The 21,873-nt window shown below is 41.4% G+C and overlaps 1 protein-coding gene across 1 annotated transcript in view; it reads right to left on the bottom strand.

Moving 5' to 3' along the window:
- The window catches only part of LOC128701094 (TWiK family of potassium channels protein 7), a 438,324-nt gene that overhangs the window by 50,782 nt on the left and 365,669 nt on the right, over window positions 1–21,873 (bottom strand). Inside the window, exon 3 of the mRNA XM_070100646.1 lies at window positions 16,021–16,122. Coding sequence (XP_069956747.1) covers window positions 16,021–16,122 — 102 coding nt within the window. The remainder of the gene's footprint in view (window positions 1–16,020; window positions 16,123–21,873) is intronic.

The raw sequence follows: 21,873 nt of genomic DNA, 5'->3' as shown, positions 1-21,873 counted from the left end.
TCCCTTAAAAGTTTCTAGGTATATCAAAGGTTTGTGGACAGTAGGAGAAGCCTGGGCTTTGGTCTGAGCCCTAGTCAAGACATTTATAGTATCGGAGTTGATATCTTCACTTTCATCTAACAAGTGAACCGGTGATTCTACTATCTCGCTTTTGAGAGTAGTATCACTGGTTTCTAACCCCACATGAATATTCCGAGACATTGCCTCATCTGAACTTTCGAGGGGCTTCTCTGACTCTACAGGAAGAGGATCTGAAAAGCTTATGTCCATCTTGTGTGATGAAAGGTGAACCTCAGAAGAAAGAATGGCACCTTTTACATTACCTATTAGTACGGAGCAAGAAGTGATGGGAGCTAGTACGGCTTCAGACCAACCTGTGAACCATTTAGACCTAATGTAACCGGATGGTAGAAAAAGTGTTTGTATGGCCTAAGTAGTCTGAAAGTATAGCAGAGGAATGAGTTTCTCTAAGATTAGGGAACAGCTTATCAGAAATGACTATACATGTGCATCCAGTGTCTCGTAAAATGGTAGATACATTAAGTCCATTAACTGTTCCTGAGCTGAAGGGTGCTTGGTCATTACAGTCTTTAAAACATCTTCCAACTTTTTGGACCTTTTCAGAAGGACAATCGGGACGTTTATGTCCCTTAACACCACATAAATGACAAACAGGAATAAAAGAAGTAAGTTTACTTTCCACTAGAGGCTTTGATTTAAGATCTGGTGAACCCTTGCCCTTAGGGTTCGATCCCTTTAGGTCTTTATAGGAATTGTGAGCCTCAGCATACAAGTCAGCGGCCTCAGCAACTTCATCAGTTTTAATCAGGTTACGTTCTCTAATGAATGTTCGTATCTGGTGAGGAAGAGCTGTCAGGAACTGGTCAGCAACCATGAAGTCTCTAAGAGATTCATAACTGTGATCAATTCCTGAACTCTCTATCCAAAAGTCGAACAAACGAAAGAGTGTTACCTGCAACTGCTGAAAGTTTTGGCCATGCTGTAAGGTGGCATACCTGAAATCTTTCCTATAAGAATTTGTGGGTTGTTTTATGTGCTTTAAGGATTGCCTTCTTCAGTAGGTTATAATTACATGTGATATCCTGCAACAAAGTTGCATAGATATTCAAAGCTGTACCAGAAAATAACATTCCTAACCTGGTAGCCCAGGTGTCAGCAGGCCATTCACAGAGGGTAGCGGTATTTTCAAACCTGATAATGTATGAAGTTATGTCTTCCCCCTCTGTGAAGGTAGGTAAATTAGGCGTTGGAATATGTGCACTAGCTGCACGTTGTTCCATTACTCCTTCCTCTAATTGCTGTTGTGAGAAAGTTAACTTTTTATTCTCTAATTCAAGGCGAGATTTCTCTACCTCGCGATTTTTTTCTCTTTCTCTTAACTCACGTTCTCTATCTTTTGCTCTTTCCTCAAGTTCTCTTAACCTAACTTGTTCCTCACGTATTTTGGCTTGTTCCTCACGTACTCTAGCTCTCTCCTCATGATCAAGTCTATCACGCTCCTTTTTGTCTTCTCTCTCTCTTTCTAGCTGTCTTTCTTGGCTTTCTCTTTCTATTCTCTCTCTCTCTTTTTTTTCTCTTTCCTGGATCTTAGTGCTAATGAAAGCTTCTAAATTTTTCCCTGTTATTCCTACCTTACTTCCAGCATTCACCCAAAACTGATATTCCTCCATACTTGCAAGAATAACTTAAACTACCAGGGGAAAATGAAACAGGTATCAAAGAAAACAGAGGGGTCAATTCCTGCTCCACTCGAACTGTAAATAAACCAGAGGGCTCGATCCCTGCTTCGATTAAACAATATGTATTAATGAAAACGAAGGGTTCTATGCCGGCTCCGAGCAAACAGTAAGTAGAATGGGGTCCCTTGAACATCCAGTCTTCTCACCAACAAACCAAGAGTGTCCTACGACAGTTCCCTTGATATAATAAAGGGTTCAATGAAACAAATTGTCACTGGAAAATCTCGGGTCCCTAGAGTCTATTCCTCCAAATAGTTTCAAGCTCACAAAAATAGGTGGCAGAATTAACTAGTATATCCTGCCTTGACTTGATTTACAATAAATTGAGACTATAACAATCACCAAATCTTTTAAATACCTGTACTATAGTCCTACCATAGAGAATGATTACTCATGGCTGGTGGTAACCGTCTGTGGTATGCGGCGTTGAAGTTTCAATGGTAGATTCGAGATAGAGTTGAATCTTGATGCAGTCGAGTTGATCCTGGCAAGGTCCCCACTTGTGAAGGCTTACTCAGCCCTGTAACAACTTCAGACAGTATTACCAAGGCTGGCTCCGCCTCAGGAAAATTAATGAATAGAAAAAGAATAAAAACTGACAAAAATAAACACTTTATTATTTAGAAAATATAAAATACTTAAATATGAAATATTTATCCTACTTTAAAGAAAAATGAAAAATATAAATGATATCTGAATTCAACGCTAATATATACAATTAAACTTGGTTGTCTGGTTGATATTGACAAAGTCTTGTAGAGATTATAGCCGTTGTTGATGATGTGTGGGGGGGGGTCACAGGTGTTGGTGACAACCCAATGGCCAGTTCTTTACAGAGTCTATAGCCTTGAACAGTCAGTCCAGATGACAGGAACGCAGGTTCTTTACCACTGCAAAGACGAAGGGTTATGTCCTGCGGTGGCGTACAGTTAATCAGGTAGGTAAAGAGTGACGTCTCTGGACGTTAGTCCGTCTCCTTCAATACTTCTCGTTGGTTGGCAGGTGACCCAGTCTGTCATTCCAAGAATTGTGCTGGTAGCTGTGAGTCGAGTGATTACTGTTTGGCCGGAGCCCCACACGTCACCTTTCCGGGGGGGGGGGCGAAAAAGAGGGGGATAGCGGGAGCTAGACTTACCCTACCTTAACAAGCAGCCGGCAATCAAACTATCGTTACCATATACTCGCTCGCTACTCCTATCTGTTGAACTTTTCCCTCACAGTAGATATCAGTGTTGTAGGTTGTGACACAAGTTAGAAAAGATGACAGCCCTGTTGCCAAATCCATACTAGGTTAGGCTAATTGATAATCAACTGATAACTCTTAAAATGGGGTATGACAAATCAAATTTCACATAGACTTTAAGAAGCAGTCTGAGCTCTATCCCAGAGATCGTACCATAAAATACTTACTCTCCTAAGGAACTTTGCTGTGTTCCTCGTTGCCTGCCATATACCGTTAATGCATGTTGTTAATTTAAGTGTACTTTACGTAAACATATATTAGTCTACATTATCCTAGCCAGACATACCTTAAATTACAAATATTACATACTGTAAAGACTTAAATTAGGCGTGAGGACTACAGATCTTTTGGAGGGGAGATTGGACAATGACGGATAATGTGGAACCATAAATAAATGACTATTATTGTTACAAAGTCCCTTTTCATGTAAACAGTGTCATTACCGCTGTAACCTGCTTAGCTATGAAAGCTGTGGGACCTAGTCTCTAAACCTATTATGTGAATATGTTAACTTTTCAGCACTACTCACAGGGTGGTACGGAATGCACAATAAAGCCATTACCCAAGCTAAATGTGAGACACACTTCAATCTTGCAAAAATGCTATTTTTTAAAAAAGAACAGAGGATTAATATATTTCCATGATAGTAATATATTTCCAAGATAGTAATAGCTTATTCTGCACCCTGCCTCGGTGGGAGACCGCCGACTTGTTGAAAAAACAAAAAACAAAAAAAAAGTGTGTGTGTGGTGTTAACGAGCGTCATGTATGATTTTCACTCACCATTAAGAGGGCCAAAACGACATGGGTTAGAAAATACTTTCATCATTCAACTCTTTCCTCTCACTCACACATAATCACTGTTTTTGCAGAGGTGCTCAGAACACAACAGTTTAGAAGCATATACAAATCCCTTCAAACCGCTAATATCGCGAACCCTTCCTTTAGAGTGCAGGCACTGTACTTCCCATTTCCAGGACTCAAGTCCGGCTATATAAAAATAACCGGTTTTCCTGAATCCCTTCACTAAATGTTACCCTGCTCACACTCCAACAGATCGTCAGGTCCCAAACACCATTCGTCTCCATTCACTCCTATCGAACACGCTCATGCACTCCTGCTGGAAGTCCAAGACCCTAGCCCACAAAACCTCCCTTACCTCTTCCTTCCAACCTTTTCGAGGACGACCCCTACCCCGCCTTACTTTCCCTACAGATTTAAATGCTCTCCATGTTATTCTACTTTGATCCATTCTCTCTAAATGACCAAACCACCTCAACAACCCCTCTTCAGCCTCTGACTAATACTTTTATTAACTCCACACCTCCTAATTTCCACACTCCGAGTTTTTCTGCATAATATTTACACCACACATTGCCCTTAAACAGGACATCTCCACTGCCTCCAACCGCCTCCTCGCTGCTGCATTTACAACGCAAACTTCACACCCATATAAGAGTGTTGGTACTACTATACTTTCATACATTCCCTTCTTTGCATCCACAGATAACGTTTTTTATCTCCACATATACCTCAATGCACCACTCACCTTTTTTCCCTCATCAATTCTATGATTAACCTCATCCTTCATAAATCCATCTGCCAACACGTCAACTCCCAAGTATCTGAAAACATTCATTTCTTCCATTCTCCTCCTCCACAATTTGATATCCAATTTTTCTTTATCTAAATCATTTGATAACCTCATCACTTTACTCTTTTCTATGTTCACTTTCAACTTTCTACCTTTACACACACTCCCAAACTCATCCACTAACCTTTGCAATTTTTCTTTAGAATCTCCCATAAGCACAGTATCATCAGCAAAAAGCAACTGTGTCAATTCCCATTTTGTATTTGATTCCTCATAATTTAATCCCACCCCTCTCCCGAACAAACTAGCATTTACTTATTTTACAACCACATCTATAAATATATTAAACCACCATGGTGACATTACACATCCCTGTCTAAGACCTACCTTTACTGGGAAGTAGTCTCCTTCTTTTCTACACACCCTAACCTGAGCCTCACTATCCTCATAAAAACTATTTACAGCATTTAGTAACCTACCACCTATTCCATATACTTGCAACATCTGCCACATTGCTTCCCTATCCACTCTATCATATGCCTTTCTTAAATCCATAAATACAATAAAAACTTCCCTACCTTTATCTAAAACTGTTCACAATATGCTTCAATGTAAACACTTGATCTACATATCCCCTACCTACTCTGAAACCTCCTTGCTCATCCACAATCCTACATTCTGTCTTTCCTCTAATTCTTTCAGTTATAACCTTACCGTACACTTTTCCTGGTATACTCAGTAAACTTATTCCTCTATAATTTTTACAATCTCTTTTGTCCCCCTTTCCTTTATATAAAGTGACTACACATGCTCTCTGCCAATCCCTAGGTACCTTACTATATATTTCCCCTGCTTTTAACCTTTCTGTCATGATCCCGTCAGTTCTAGCTGCTTTACCCCCTTTCATTCTACGTAATGCTTCACGCACCTTCCCCACACTCGCATCCTGTTCTTCTTCACTCCTAAAAGATGGTATACCTCCCTGGCCAGTGCATGAAATTACCGCCTCTCTTTCTCCATCGACATTTAAAAGTTCCTCAAAATATTCTCGCCGTCTACCCACAACCTCCATCTCCCCATCTACTAACTTCCCTACTCTAGCCTTTCTTAACTTGTTTAACTCCAACTTTTTTTCTTATTTTCATTAAAATTTCTTGATAGTGCCTCTCCCACTCTAACATCTGCTCTCCTTTTGCACTCTCTCACCATTCTCTTCACCTTTCTTTTACTCTCCATATACTCTACTCTTCTTATAACACTTCTGCTTTGTAAAAACCTCTCATAAGCTAACTTTTTCTCTTTTCTCACACCCTTTACTTCATCATTCCACCAATCACTCCTCTTTCCTCCTGCACCCACCCTCCTATAACCACAAACTTCTGCCCCATATTCTAATACTGCATTTTTAAAACTCTTCCAACACTCTTCAACCCCCTCCCCACTACTCATACTTGCACCAGTCCACCTTTCTGCCAATAGTTGTTTATATCTCGTCCGAACTTCCTCTTCCATTAGTTTATACACTTTCACCTCCCTCTTGCTTGTTGCCATTTTCCTCTTTTCCCATCTACCACTTACTCTAACTGTAGCTACAACTAAATAATGATCCGATATATCGGTTGCCCCTCTATAAACGTGTACATCCTGGAGCCTACCCATCAACCTTTTATCCACCAATACATAACCTAACAAACTACTTTCATTACGTGCTATATCATACCTTGTATATTTATCCTCTTCTTCATAAAATATGTATTAGTTATTACCAAACCTCTTTCTACACATAGCTCAATCAAAGGCCCCCCCCCCATTTTCATTTACCCCTGGCACCCCAAATTTACCTACTACTCCCTCCACAACATTTTTGCCCACTTTAGCATTGAAATCCCCATCCACCATTACTCCCACACTTGGTTCAAAACTCCCAATGCATTCACTCAACATTTCCCAAAATCTCTCTTTCTCTCCTCTACACTTCTCTCTTCTCCAGGGGCATATACACTTACTATAGCCTACTTTTCACATCCAGCCTTTATTTTACTCCACATAATTCTTGAGTTAATATATTTATAGTCCCTCTTTTCCTGCCATAATTTATCCTTCAACATTATTGCTACTCCTTTAGCTCTAACTCTATTTGAAACACCTGACCTAATCCCATTTATTCCTCTCCACTGAAACTCTCCCTCTCCCTTCAGATTTGTTTCACTTAAAGCCAGGATATCCAGCTTCTTCTCATTCATAACATCCACAATCATCTCTTTCTTATCATTTGTACAACATCCACACACATTCAGATTAACCACTTTGACAATTTTCTTCTTATTCTTTTTAGTAATTATTACAGGAAAAAGGGTTACTAGCCCATTGTTCCCGGCATTTTAGTTGACTTTTACAACACGCATGGCTTACGGAGGAAAGATTCTTATTCCGCTTCCCCATGGATATAAAAGGAAAAGTAAGAAGACCAAGAACTATTAAGATAAAATCAAAGAAAACTCAGGTGAGTGTGTATAACTAAACATGTACATGTATATGTAGTGTGACCTAAGTGTAAGTAGAAGTAGCAAGATGTACGTGTAATCTTGCATATTTATGAGACAGACAAAAGACACCAGCAATCCTACCATCATGTAAAACAATTACAGGCTTTCGTTTTACACTCACTTGGCAGGACGGTAGTACCCCCCTGGGTGGACAAATACCAAGATGAGAGAAACTCTGTTATGCGACTCTTGTATAGCATCAGAGGTTCTATACAAGTCAAATATTAGGATTTATTTGTTTTTTTAAACACAGTAATATATACAGTATTTAAAATGAGATTATGAATCTCGTCCAGTTCCTAAGAAGCTGGACGGAAGCCGAGGATGCAGCAAGCATTCTCTCTGGATGAGCACACTGATGTGCTGGAGCAGGAAGATGACAACCCTTGAGTCCCTTGCAGCGTTGACGAGTCTGGAACCCAGTTCTTTGAGTAAGCTTGCTGCGCGTTTTTCCTATAGCACAAGGCTCTTCATTCGTTCTAGGGCAAATTGGCATTGATGGTCCAAGTCCTTTATTTGCACCTCTCTCTTTCCACACATTATTACTGATAGAGGTGTCAGCCAGAGTACAAATGAAGGTTAGTTACGTACTGAGCGTCATGTATTCTATCAAAGATAGATAGTGATCCAGTCAGGGTGCTTAGTGGGATTATCAGGATTGCTGGATTCTAGAATTTGGGGCTCTTCCTAATCCGGGCACCAAGCGGAAATAAGGCTACCTATGTTTGATGTTGATGGCTTTCTTCTATCTTACATGCCAAACCCTTGTAGTTGGGACTGGCTGCACTCCTGCATTTGAAGGAGTGCAACCACCATACAGGAATTTGGAGATGCTACTGTAGCATGACTTGATGAGTGGGTAGAGAAAAGGGAAATATTGATGATGAAGTTGAAAGCACTGGCAAAATTTATATTAATCAGGTTTAAGAACTGCATCAGCAATGTGTCAGCCCGTGTTGCCCGGTTCAATTCCCAAGCCATGCTGAATTGGTTTCAGCATTGCACCTGAATCATGACTTCCAAGCTTCACAACTGCCCTGGCACAAGACATCGGAAGATATTTCCAACAGCAATGGGCTTGAATCCTCCATCCTTTTTTACTAAGAATACAGAACAATGCACCAGAAAACAAGGGGTCTAATTAAGAACAAAAAGGCACAATACTATGATTAGAACAATGCACAAATAGACAGTACATGTACTGGCTATTTACGTAAAGAGGTCTAATGGTCTCAGGGACACCTCCAGCTAGACACGCATTTCCCGATCTAGTGAACTTGAAGAGGAGGCTCCTTCAAACATCACCAAGTGCTGGATTATTATTTGTTTTATGTTTGTGACCTTGTACCAGCGAAACCACGTGTTGGCCCCGGTGGGAATGACATAGCAACTTTTTACACATCTGACACTTGGAAGTTTAAATAAACTGTAAATGAACAAGTGTCAATGAATTAACAGAAATTTCTCTTAACAAGAGAAGAGCCGTCAGCCTAGAATGGCAGTATCGGCCGATTGTACACTTTGTTCGATGCTTTCTCCACATCAAAGGATGACTGACACATGTCACACAGTAAAACTGCGTTATACAGCATAACTGTGTTATCTGAGTAAAGTGTTAACTACTTACAGCATGACAAGGGCCCTCACAGAGCTAGGTAGAGAACTGGCTGTAGTTCCTGGAAAAAATTAAGAGCAATATGCATGTCTGAGAATGGAGAGGATCAACAACATGACCGCAGGTAAACCACAAATACTGTTAACATGGTAGGTTGATGAGGCAGACTGTGTCACAACGCATAGCAGCGATGTGTTGGAGTGCGTAAGCAAAGTTGAATAACCACACAATACTGCATGTTTTACACAAACACTACAAATGTTTTTCCTGGTGACACATGACACGCAGTTGTCTGCAGGGCTGTGCAGAGGCGGCAGTAACTAGTTTTTTAAGCCTCGGGACACAACAATGTTAACACAAATTGGAGATCGGCAGAGCAAACGAACGCATTACGGATGGCTGACCGTGTGATATCACACCCTGAGAACTTTTAGTAAACAAGGCGCTCTGCCTGTTTTCTACACAAATATCCCAATACCTGACTTTACCCAATTTTAACATACACAGAGACTCATGAAATTTGCCGATGAGGCATCAGTACGGCTGACATGTCGCCTTGCTGAGGTGCCTCGCAGTATTTTATGTCATTCTTATATCTTCCCTAACCTTCCTGTCCTCCAGTATCGTAAGGCCGATTTCCCTTAACCTTACTTCGTAGGACATTTCCCTTATCTCCGGGACTAGTCTTGTTGCAAACCTTTCTACTTTCTCTAATTTTTTGACGTGCTTGATCAGGTGTGGGTTCGAAACCGATACTGTATACTCCAATATGGACATGACGTACACGGTGTACAGAGTATTGAACGATTCCTTACTGAGGTGTCTGAACGCTATTCTTAGGCTTGCCAGGCGCCCATATGCTGCAGCAGTTATCAGGTTGACGGTCGCCTCAGGAGATGTGCTCGGTATTATACTCACACCAAGATCCTTTTTCTTGAGTGAGGTTTGCAGTCTTTTGCCACCTAGCCTATACTGTCTGCAGTCTTCTTTGCCCTTACCCGGTCTTCATGACTGCATTTGACAGGATTAAATTCCAGGCCAGTTTCAAGACTAGGCTTGCAGCCTATCCAGGTCCCTTTGTAGTCCTGCCTGATCCTCTTCCAATTTAATTCTCCTCATTAACTTCACATCATCTGCAAACAGGGATGTACCTTCCGTCATGTCAAACAGCACTGCTTGTAGGACTGACCCCTGTGGAACCCCGCTCGTCACAGGCGCCCAAGTCTGACACCTCATCACGTACCATGACTCGTTGTTGCCTTCCTCTCGGGTATTGTCTGATCCATTGCAGTGCCTTTCCTGTTATGCATGCCTGATCCGGTAACTTTTACACTAATCTCTTGTGAGGAACTGTGTCTAAGGCCTTCTTGCAGTCCAAGAAAATGCAGTCTACCCACCCCTCTCTCAGGTGTCTTACTTCCGTTACCTTCTCATAAAACTCCAGTAGGTATGTGAGACAGGATATCCCTTCTCTTAAGCCATGCTGGTTGTCATTTATAAGCTTGTTCCTCTCCAGGTGCTTCACAACTCTCCTCCTGATAATCTTCTCAATGACTTTGCATACTATACACGCTAGTGACACTGGTCTGTAGTTTAATGCTTTGTGTCTGTTTCCTTTCTTGAAAACTGGGACTGCATTTGCCGTCTTCCGTACCTCAGGTAGTTGCCCAGTTTCAGTGGATGTGTTGAAGATTGTTAGTAGCACACACAGCAGCTTTGCTGCCTCTCTAAGGACCAAAGGAGTGATATCTGGTCCCACCACCTTTTAGATGTCACGTTCACGTAGCAGCTTCTTCACCTCCTCGGTTGTGTGTATTTCATGCATCATTTGTTGGTGTACCCCCCTATTCTGATTTCCCGGAGACCTTCTGTATCCACTGTAAATACTTCTTTAAATCTCATGTTTAGCTCCTCACATACTTCTTGGTTGTTTCTTGTGAACTTCCCACCTTCCTTCCTCAACCTGATTACCTGGTCCTTGACTATTGTTTTCTCTTCAGCTTCGGGTCAGAGTTGACTTTCGATGTTATGTCATTTTCGTATTGCCTCTGGGCCTCTCTCCTGTTCTCTGCATACTCGTTTCTTGTTCTTCGACTAATCTCTTTATTTTCCTGAGTCATTTGTCTTCTGTACTTTTTTCCATTCTCTAGCTCACTTTGTTTTTGCATCCCTACACATTTGGGCGAACCAGGGGCTCGTTCTGGACTTTCCATTATTTCTGTTGCCCATGGGAACAAACGTCTCCTCTTCCACCTTGCATTTTGTTGTCACCTAGTGCATCATTTCGTTAATTGATTTTCCTATAAATTCTCTTTCCCACTGAACTTCTTACAGGAAGTTCCTCATGCCTGTGTAGTCCCTCGTTTTGTAGTCTGGTTTTTCCCATTCAACTCCTGTTACCCTCTCCACTTGTAGCTCTCCTAAGTATTCCAAGCTTAGAACCACGTGATCACTATCTCCGAGGAGCCTTTCGTATGTGATGCCCTCGATGTCAGAACTGCTCAAGGTGAATACGTGGTCCAGTCTTGCCGGTTCATCCTCACCTCACCTCTAGTATCCCTAACATGTTGATGACTGAGGATTTCGAGTACCACATCCATCATCTTGGCTCTCCGTGTTTTGGGACCCCCATGTGGCTCCAGGTTTTCCCAGTCAATGTCCTTGTGATTGAAATCACCCATAACTACTAATTTTAGTCTACCCGTGTGAGCCCTTCTGGCACCTCAGCTCGTGTGTCCACCATTGCTCTGTTGCTCTTTAAATCCTTCTCTTGGCCTGCTGCAGTGCTGTGGCGGGTTGTATATCACTGCAATTTCCACCTTAGGGCCCCCAAACTGAATTGATCCTAGTAAGTCTCTTTCGTCCATTACTTCCATTTCCTCAAATCCCCCACTGCTCTTTCTATCTTTCATCAGGATCTGATATCCGGGTGGAAAGATTGCGTCTTTTATCATCTCGATGAGTTTCGTTTCTGTGAGTCCTATGCTATCTGGGAGTGCCTTGTGTGTGTGTGTGTGTGTGTGTGTGTGTGTGTGTGTGTGTGTGTGTGTGTGTGTGTGTGTGTGTGTGTGCCTGTGAGAGAGAGAGAGAGAGAGACAGCTAGACTGACAGAAAGACAGGGACAGAGGTAAGGATATGTGGCAAGTTGGTGGATAGCAGACAAGAAGTAGGGAACTGAAATAGAGCCCACCTAGCTGGTTGGAGGTGGTACCTCTGGGAGGAGAGAGAACGAGGGTGACAACAAAGGTGGTGTGTGAGAGCGGTGATCCTCTTGATCCTCATACTGAGCCACTTTTCATAAGGATCTTAGACAGACGAGAGATGGCAGAAATAGTTAATTCTATATTCTGGGACTTACAGTCAGATCTTCAGGACTCTCCCAGGGATTTCCTCTGTGCCGCGAAATAATGAATGCTTCATAAGTAATAGATGGTTAAGAAAAAGTTCATGCAACCCTTTCTGCAACTGCAGAGGGCAATACTTGACAAATTGTCTGTCGTGTATTTTTGCACACCCATACTTTATCAGAAATTTCAATGTTTGTCGATCTCAGTTAGATTAAGTTTTCTTTATCATGATTAACCTTTATTGACGTTTTTCGATTATTTTACAGGACTACACAGGAATTAAAAAACAACTTGCAACTTATATCTAGCAGAGCGCGGCGTATTTTAATATCGCAAGATTTCATTTTTTCTGCGCAACGGGTAAAACGCTGAAGGATGGACTATAGTATGAAGTGAATGATGCGGACCTTGAATATGGTGTGAAACACACCACTTCATTACGGACAGTGGTAATAATATGTAAAAAACTTAAGTTTATTGAAATAAATTTAATGGCCAGCTACAATAACTTAAACCTGTGCTAACAATGAGTACTGTAAACTTACGTGATCACATCCCCTTCATTCTACAAGGAAAAAACTCAGGTACCAATGATGAACAATAAATGTTGCAAGATGCAATACTTGGAAATTTAAAAGTTATTTCAATAACTCTTTCAATAACTTTTGTATTTTATAACTTATTACAATGAGTGTTCCAAGCTGCTATACCTTGTGCTTTACAAGTCATTACAATGACTCTTCCAAGCTGCTACACGAGATAACAACGAAGGAAAATCAGGAATGGTAACGACAGAGAGAACAGAAGCTCCTTTCTGTAAGGGAAGAACTGCATGGAAAGTTAATAATGAGTGTATTGTACGAGGACATAACGACACGAGAAGGAAAATTAGGCTTCTGAATAGGGCTTCCCACAGTAGCTTCCTCAGATTTTTACACTCATACACGATTTTGTTGAGTTTCAGTGTAATAATTTCGGATTACCTCTTCTGATGGATTTTAAATTGCAAACGGTGGTGTATTTTACTCGCGTTAAGGATCGTATTTTATTGGTAAGTGTAGGCAACAATTTAAAAATATTTTTTACCTAACCGGAGTATTCGAATCTTTCCATTATCTTGAAAATGTTTCATGTAATATCATTGCGTAAAATTTTCGTTCCAAATCGGACCGAAACGTCGTCGTAAGTTTCTCTCTCCTAGATACGGATTATTTGTGTATTGTTCCAGTCATGGTATTGTGCCTTTTTTCTTTATAATTTGTCATTTTTAATAATAGAAATTAGGTTTTATTGTTTCCTGATAGCTATAAGAAACAGGGAGTGGAAGGTTTCTTATATACACCGTTCTTATTTATCGTAGAGAGTGAAACCTATTTGGTTAAGGTCAGAGTGTACTCGAGCAGCTGTGCTTGTAAATATCGAGTCATGGATTCTGGTTCAGCCTCTACAACTGCGTGTGTGTGTGTGTGTGAGGTTGCAGGGGTCTAGTCCAAGCTCCTGGCCCCGCCTCTTCACTGGTCGCTACTAGGTCACTCTCCCTGAACCGTGAGCTTTATCATACCTGCGCTTAAAGCTATAATGGATCCTGCCTCCACTACATCGCTTCCCAAACTATTCCACTTCCTGACTACTCTGTGGCTGAAAAAATACTTCCTAACATCCCTGTGATTCATCTGTGTTTTCAACTTCCAACTGTGTCCCTTTGTTGCTGTGTCCCATCTCTGGAACATCCTGTCTTTGTTCATGTTGTCAATTCCTCTCAGTATTTTGTATGTCGTTATCATGTTCCCCCTATCTCTCCTGTCCTCCAGTGTCGTCAGGTTGATATCCCTTAACCTCTCCTCGTAGGATATATCTCTTGCTGCAAACCTTTGCACTTTCTCTAGTTTCTTTACGTGCTTGGCTAGGTGTGGGTTCCAAACTGGTGCCGCATACTCCAATATGGGCCAACGTACACGGTGTACAGGGTCCTGAACGAGTCCTTATTAAGATGTCGGAATGCTGTTCTGAGGTTTGCCAGGCGCCCATATGCTGCAGCAGTTATTTGGTTGATGTGCGCTTCAGGAGATGTGCCTGGTGTTATACTCACCTCAAGATCTTTTTCCTTGAGTGAGGTTTATAGTCTCTGGCCCCCCTAGACTGTACTCCGTCTACGGTCTTCTTTGCCCTTCCCCAGTCTTCATGACTTTGCACTTGGTGAGGTTGAACTCCAGGAGCCAGTTGCTGGACCAGGCCTGCAGCCTGTCCAGATCCCTTTGTAGTTCTGCCTAGTCCTCGTCCGATTGAATTCTTCTCATCAACTTCACATCATCTGCAAACAGGGACACTTTCGAGTCTATTCCTTCCGTCATGTCGTTCACAAATACCAGAAACAGCACCGGTCCTAGAACTGACCCCTGTGGAACCCCACTTGCCACAGGCAGCCACTCTGACACATCGCCTCTAACCAAGACTCGCTGCTGTCTTCCTGACAGGTATTTCCTGATCCATTGTAGTGCCTTCCCTGCTATCCCTGCCTGGTCCTCCAGTTTTTGCATTAATTTCTTGTGTGGAACTGTGTCAAACGCCTTCTTACAGTCCAAGAAAACGCAATCTACCCACCCCTCTCTCTCTCTTTTCTTACTGCTGTCACCCTGTCATAGAACTCCATCAGGTTTGTGACACAGGATTTCCCATCCCCGAAACCGTGTTAGCTGTTGTTGATAAGCTCATTTCTTTCTAGGTGTTCCACCACTCTTCTGATAATCTTCTTTGTGACTTTCCATGGTCTGTAGTTTAGTGCTTCTTGTCTGTCTCTTTTTTTAAAAAATTGGGACTACCTTTGCTATCTTCCATACCTTAGGTAATCTCCCTGTTTCGATAGATGTGTTGAATATTGTTAGGGGAACACACAGCCCCTCTGCACCCTCTCTCGGGACCCATGGAGAGATGTTATTCGGCCCCATTGCCTTTGAGGTGTCTAGCTCACTCAGCAGCCTCTTCACGTCTTCCTCGGTTGTATGTATTGTGTCCAACACTTGGTGGTGTACCCCACCTCTCCGTATTTCTGGAGCCCCTTCTGTCTCCTTGAATCTCATGTTGAGTTCCTCACATACTTCTCGGTCGTTTCTTGTGATCTCTCCTCCTTCCTTCCTTAGCCTGATTACCTTGTCCTTGACTGTTGTGTTCCTCCTGATGTGGCTGTACAAAAGCGTCGGGTCAGATTTGGCTTTCGCTGCTATGTCATTCTCATATTGCCTTTGTGCCTCCCTTCTTACCTGTGCATATTCTTTTCTGGCTCTACCACTGCTCCCCTTATTCTCCTGGGTCCTTTGCCTTCTATACTTCTTCCATTCCCTAGCACACTTGGTTTTGGCCTCCCTGCACCTTTGGGTAAACCATGGACTCATCCTGGCTTTTTCATCATTCCTGTTACCCTCGGGTACAAACCTCTCCTCAGCTTCATTGCATATTGTTGTACGTGTGTGTGTGAGCAGAGCAGCATCATTTCCCATTTTGCCTTCAGATAAGAGGTAGGAGGAGATTAGGCAACTTAGGTGGAAGACCATGAGGACACAACTTAATCACAGAAAAGAAGTAAAGAGGCATGAGACCCCAACTTTTCCAAAGAAGAGAAGTAGAGGAGCATCTAGCCAAAACTTACTCACAGAGAAGAGGTAAAGGAGCATCAGGCCACTACTTCCCCACAGAGTAAAGGTAGAGGTGCTTGTGAAAACATCTTAACCCACAGAAAAGAGGCTAGGGTCATGATGTTACAACTTGCCCATAGGGATGAGGTAGCGTGCAAGAGGCCACAATTTACAAACAGAAAAGAGGTAGAGAAGCATGAGGTCACAGGTTACCTCAGAGAGGTAAAGAAGCAGGAATCTTCAACTTACCCACAGAAAGGAAAAGAAGTATGAGGCCATAACTTACCCACGGAGGAGAGGTAAAGGAGCATGAGAGGGATGCCCAGTAGAGCGTAGATGATGGTGACCACACGCCCCAGCACCGTCTTTGGTGCTACTGACCCATAACCTGTTGAAGAGAAGACAACATCAGCCAAGACATCCTCACCATACTTTATGGCTTGGTGTAACATTTTTTTTTTCTCTCTCTCTCTCTCTCTCTCTCTCTCTTTCTCTTTCTCTCTAATATATATATCCATCTATCTATCTCAAATATCTTCTTAAAGTCATAAACGAATGTAGATACCAAATTATTTAAACACTAACCGCAACATTTAATCATTAAAGGAAGGTAAGGTGGCAATATTCTGGAAAGTAACAAAGGACACAACACTTGTTTCCTCAGCTCTCATCACATCACTTGAACGTCAGTTATAAGTCAACAACTTGAGACTATTATTACGGACAATATAGTTACGTTTTTGGGAATAACCCATTAAAAGAAAAAGTGGATGGTTTCCACAGCATAAGTTCATGCCATATTAATTCACTCGATTTTTTCAATTATATACTTAAAAACCTAAGACGGAAAAGTCCCAACAAGGTACCTCATAGAAGATTGACAGTTAAAAGTACATGGTACAGGAGACAAATTACATGTCTGGATAAGTGACTGACTCTCAGATAGAAAACGAGGAGTGGTACTCAATGGAGAAGCGTCTAAGTGGCTGGTCATGAGGGATGGAGTTCCCTCAGGAACAGTTCTTGGTTCAATTCTCGTTATAATGTACATAACTGATTTCGAGGTATGGCTTACATCTAGAATAGCAAAATGTTCGTCTGACACCAACTGAGAAAAAATGCACCATCTAAAGCAGACTGCTTGAATATTCAAAGCTTTCTGGAGGGCGGCACTGTCGTCAGACACGTCGAAAGTGAATGGGTTGCAAAGTATATTATGTATATATATTACATGTATATTACCTTATAATATAATTTTATATTGCTTATATTTGCGATAATAGCTAAATCGTGAATATATTGCTTTATATTATTATTTGACTTAGTTAAATTTTGTTAGGTAGGATGTAACATATTATGTGCTCAGTTCAAGTCTTGATTTTCTAACTACTGTAATTATCGCTCTTTGCTCGTTATTCTACCGACTTCTGTTGCTGAGCTGCAGCTGTCCACGGAGCTATCACGTGATAGAGGGGGGGGGGTGATCACACCTCGCCTGAAGTATTCAGTCTGGTCTAGACTCGCTGGGTGGTTGGACGTATTCCTGACAAGTGCCTAAATCTCGCTTATTGGCCCTTGTTGGAAGATCATCTCTTTCTTATTGTTGTTAGTTCTGGAGACTCTGTTCACAGAACATTGTATAGACTTAGTGATATTCGACGTTGTACTGAGGTTGTGTGTCGCTTAGACACTCTGAGTAACTCAGGTCCTGAGCTGTAGCTTCTGACCTAACTTGTACTGGTATCTGTGTAGTGTCACAGTCGGGTGATTTTCTTATGCTGAACTTAAATTCAGTATTATGGGAGCTTTATGACTTTTGTGGAGGATCTGCTGATGGTCCCTACTTAGTGTCGTTATATTATCTCCTTGATCCTGATTGTGTCGCAGTTGCTTGTTATATTGCTATTGGGCTTAGCATTCTTTTTGTTGTTCAAGCAGACTGTTTTGATTGCCAGTTGGTCAAGAAGTTAGTTTATTTGAGGACTTTGTCAGTCACTTGTTTAAGTCTAGTCGAGTCGTGAGACATAGTGAACTACTTAGAGCACTTACGTACACACAAACTTATTTGTATATTGTATTATTAAATGTTAATGTACCAGACGGTACTTAAGACTTATAAATGTGATATGTGCCTACAGCACAATACTATTGTACACGAGAGAAGTGATTAATATTATTTTGATTACTGTGATTAATTTAATTTAATTTGATAATATACCTCTAGACTTAATTAATAAATTTATTAAATTTTATTTTCTCTAGTTAGTAGCCTACCAGTTGTAATCCTGAAGCACTATTGAATCATTCTGAATTCTAATGGATAATTGGACAAGGATACTGACTAATTGTTATGAAAACCCAGTAACAGGCTGGATGCTAGAAGGGCAGTCCTTTCTAGTATTCACTGGAGATCTCTAAGCTTTTAGAATCGCGTTTTTTGTAACAAATGGGGGCCTGTCTGGGATGCTCTTGATCCAAGGTGTTGGAGAAATTGTCCAGTTTGACATACTAGTAACTTTATGATCAAACACTTTGAGTACTTTCCTAATCTGAAGACTTTGAGTTTAGTCTTGTACAACATACTAGGTAGATGTAATTACTTGACTGAGTCTCTTGATCCAAGGAGATGGAAATACTGTTAATGAGCTCTAGCTCTAAGACAACCAACACTAAAATTCCTATTAGGATTATAGTTTCCCATAATCACTCTCTCGTAGTACATTTATTTTCGTGATGTATGCCAAAGTGAAACAGTTAATTGATACTCTGACTTTGTCTGAGTTAAGTACATTAAAACTTCAGACGTGTTGGCAAGTAGGTAAATATCTCGGTGTGACGTATAACAGGAATTACTCCACAGAAACTGTCAGAGCGTTAATTAAAGATACATTGTTTCCTGCTCATACAGAGATGTCTGATTATGATTCAGATTCAGAAAGCCTAGTGTCACAATTAGGAAGTATGACTATTTGATGATGTAGAAGAAAGAGCAACTAAGGCAGAAGTGAGCCTAGTGTCTGAGCCTAGTGTAGCTCAGTTCTCGCTCACGCCTTCCCTCCTAACTGTTAGTATGATGCAGCCTCATACTTGTACTGTATATGCTACACCTGTATCTACTTATCCTAGACCAGATCTAGACTCTCTAGGGACGGTTGGACGAGGTGTCCGACCTAAGGACCGTCCAGACCACGTTAGATTCCTTACTCCTCCATTACCCACTGGTCCTATCTCTCAGGAACAGTTTGAGAGGTTTGAACGCCTCATTATGTTGCAGACTGCACAAATAGAGGCACAGAGGAAACTGAACGAAGAAGATTTCCAGAGAGAAAATGTTCGTCTTGGAAGACAACAGACTGATAGATCACAGGACACATTTAATGTGCAGAAAGCTGCATCCATGGTTCCTAAGTTTTTTGAAAGTGACTTGACACCTATTTTGATGTGTTTGAGAACCAGGCACGTGCTATGAACTGGCCACGTAAGCACTGGGCTACCTTGTTGCACACAGCTTTGACAGGAAGAGCTCAAACTTGTACTGCTGCTTTACCAATTGCCAAGTACATTAGTTATTACACTGTCAAACTAACTATTCTAGAGACATATAACTTGTTACCCATAAGTTATCAAAGCGCATTTTGTACGTTACAACGACGACAAGATCAAACTTGTGTAGAGTTTGCTCGTGAGAAAAAAGTTGCATTTGAGAGATGGTGTAGGTCTGCCAAGTGCAACAATTACTACAGCCTTGTTCAGCTGTTACTACACGAAGAGTTTAACAACTGTATGTCTGCTGACATACAAGAATATCTGATCGATCATACTACCTCAGATATTCTGGAAACTGCAGCATTAGCAGACAATTACGAGATTTCTCACAAACTTGTACGTACTAAAACACAGAGAAACAAGGTAATTAAAAATTGTCCTTGAAGTTGGCAACCCAAACCAGCTGCTCATTGCCGGCCTGATGTATCTGCTACTGTAACTTCTCATACCTTTACCAGGAAAGCTCACAATCCTGAATCTGTCTCTGTGGCTAGACAGAAATCTGATATCGAGAAGTAGAAAGTAAAATGTACCTATTGTAACAGAAAAGGACATGCTAGAGAGTATTGCTATAAGTTACAAAGAGATATGAGGAGCAGTCGTGCGGATGGCACCCCCACTCAAGTCGTATCCTCTTCCGAGCAACAAAGGCACCAAAATCCTAGTAATACCTCTGATCCTACTGTTTTAGATAATATTACTCAGGATAGATGACTAGCGTCAGAAAGTGTATCTGACGAAAAGATTCGTTCAGCGATGAGTCCTTATTTTTCGAGAGGTAAAGTAGGATTTGACGAATCACATCCATCTGAGATAATTATTTTCAGAGACACTGGCAGTTATCTCACCTTATTGAGAGAAGATGTACTGCCCATAACTGATGATACCTATTGCAAGATAGATGTATTGTTAGAAGCCTATGGAGGGGCTGTTATAAAAGTACCTCTTCACAAAATATACATTGAAACAAGCTATTATACTGGTTATATTTCAGTGGGTATATCCAGTGGTGTATTTCCCATCAGGTCAGTGGACTTGTTGATAGGGAACGATATCCTTCATGCTGGTATATGTAAAGAACCACTTGTGATTGATAATAACACTGATGATAATTATGCCATTGAAGCTTGTACAGAGAAGCCTATTTTATTTCCTCTCAGCGCAATTACTAGAGCTATGTCAAAGATACAACAACCATCCTTGTCTCCTGTTGTGTTAGTGGATGACAATGATTGGGCTTGAATATGTTGTTTAGTGACGCTCTGCATCCAGGATCATTAACACCAACTCCCCCCTGTCATCAACCTAGTCAGGACACACCTGACGTTAAATTTCTAACTCATGATGATTTAATCAAGGATCAGTTTGTTGATCAGTCACTGGAAAGACTGAGAGATATAGCAGTTACTGAGAGTGAAGCAAAGGATCTCGATAATTGTTACTATTATAGTAACGGTGTACTGATGGAGAAAAATACATGTAAGTTGTCAGCTGATAGTGTTTCCACCACAGTCAAGCATCTCGTAGTGTTACCAGTTAATTTCGTGAACAAGCCATTGATTTTGCTCACAATAGTCCCATAGGAGGACATTTGGGTGTCAAGAAGACACTCGGTAAACTGGCAAAACATTTTACTTGGCCAAAGATGAAGGAAACAGTAGCTGATCATGTGCGACGTTGCCACGTGTGTCAAGTGTCAGGCAAGCCAGCACACACGCCTCCACCTGCACCTCTCATTCCTATCACCGTGGATGGTGAACCATTCTCACGTCTTATTATTGATTGTGTTGGTCCTTTGCCTAGAACCAAACTAGCCAGCACACACGCCTCCACCTGCACCTCTCATTCCTATCACCGTGGATGGTGAACCATTCTCACGTCTTATTATTGATTGTGTTGGTTCTTTGCCTAGAACCAAACTAGGAAACCAATACTTATTTACTATTATGGACGCTGCAACACGCTATCCCGAAGCTATTCCTATGAGAAAAATTAATGTTCGTGCTATTGTGAGAGCGCTGATGAAATTTTTCTCCCAGGTTGGATTGGCACAAGAGATACGAACAGATCAGGAATCTAATTTCACTTCTAAAATCTTTTGAGAATCATTATCCCACCTAGGAATAAAGTCTGTACTTTCAACCAGTTATCATCCACAGTCACAAGGTGCTCTAGAGAGATTTCATCAGACACTGAAGTCCATGATGAAAGCTTATTGTGAACATTTTTCTAGAGACTGGGATCATTGAGGGTATACCTTTTCTTCTGTTCGCTATGAGAGAAAGTGAGCAAGAAAGTCTCGGGTTTAGTCCGTTTGAATTAATATTCGGACACCAAGTGCGTGGTCCTCTCGCAGTGTTAAAAGACGTGTGGACAGGAAAATCAAATCCATCATTGAGCACATCACCTTCATTAATGCAGCAACATTTGACAGCCGCTAGAGAGCTAGCTTCGAAAAACCTAGTTTCAGCCCAAGCTAGAATGAAGCAACATTATGATAAGCGTGCTGTCTCTCGTTCTTTTAAAGCAGGAGATAAGGTGATGGTTCGGAAATTAGTACCAGGTCATGCTCTACAAGCCTGGTATGATGGTC

Source organism: Cherax quadricarinatus, chromosome 73 (assembly GCF_038502225.1).
Source record: "Cherax quadricarinatus isolate ZL_2023a chromosome 73, ASM3850222v1, whole genome shotgun sequence".
NCBI classification, from domain to species: domain Eukaryota; kingdom Metazoa; phylum Arthropoda; class Malacostraca; order Decapoda; family Parastacidae; genus Cherax; species Cherax quadricarinatus.
Note: the sequence above shows the minus strand (reverse complement) of the source record. Positions and strands in the feature narration are given on the sequence as shown.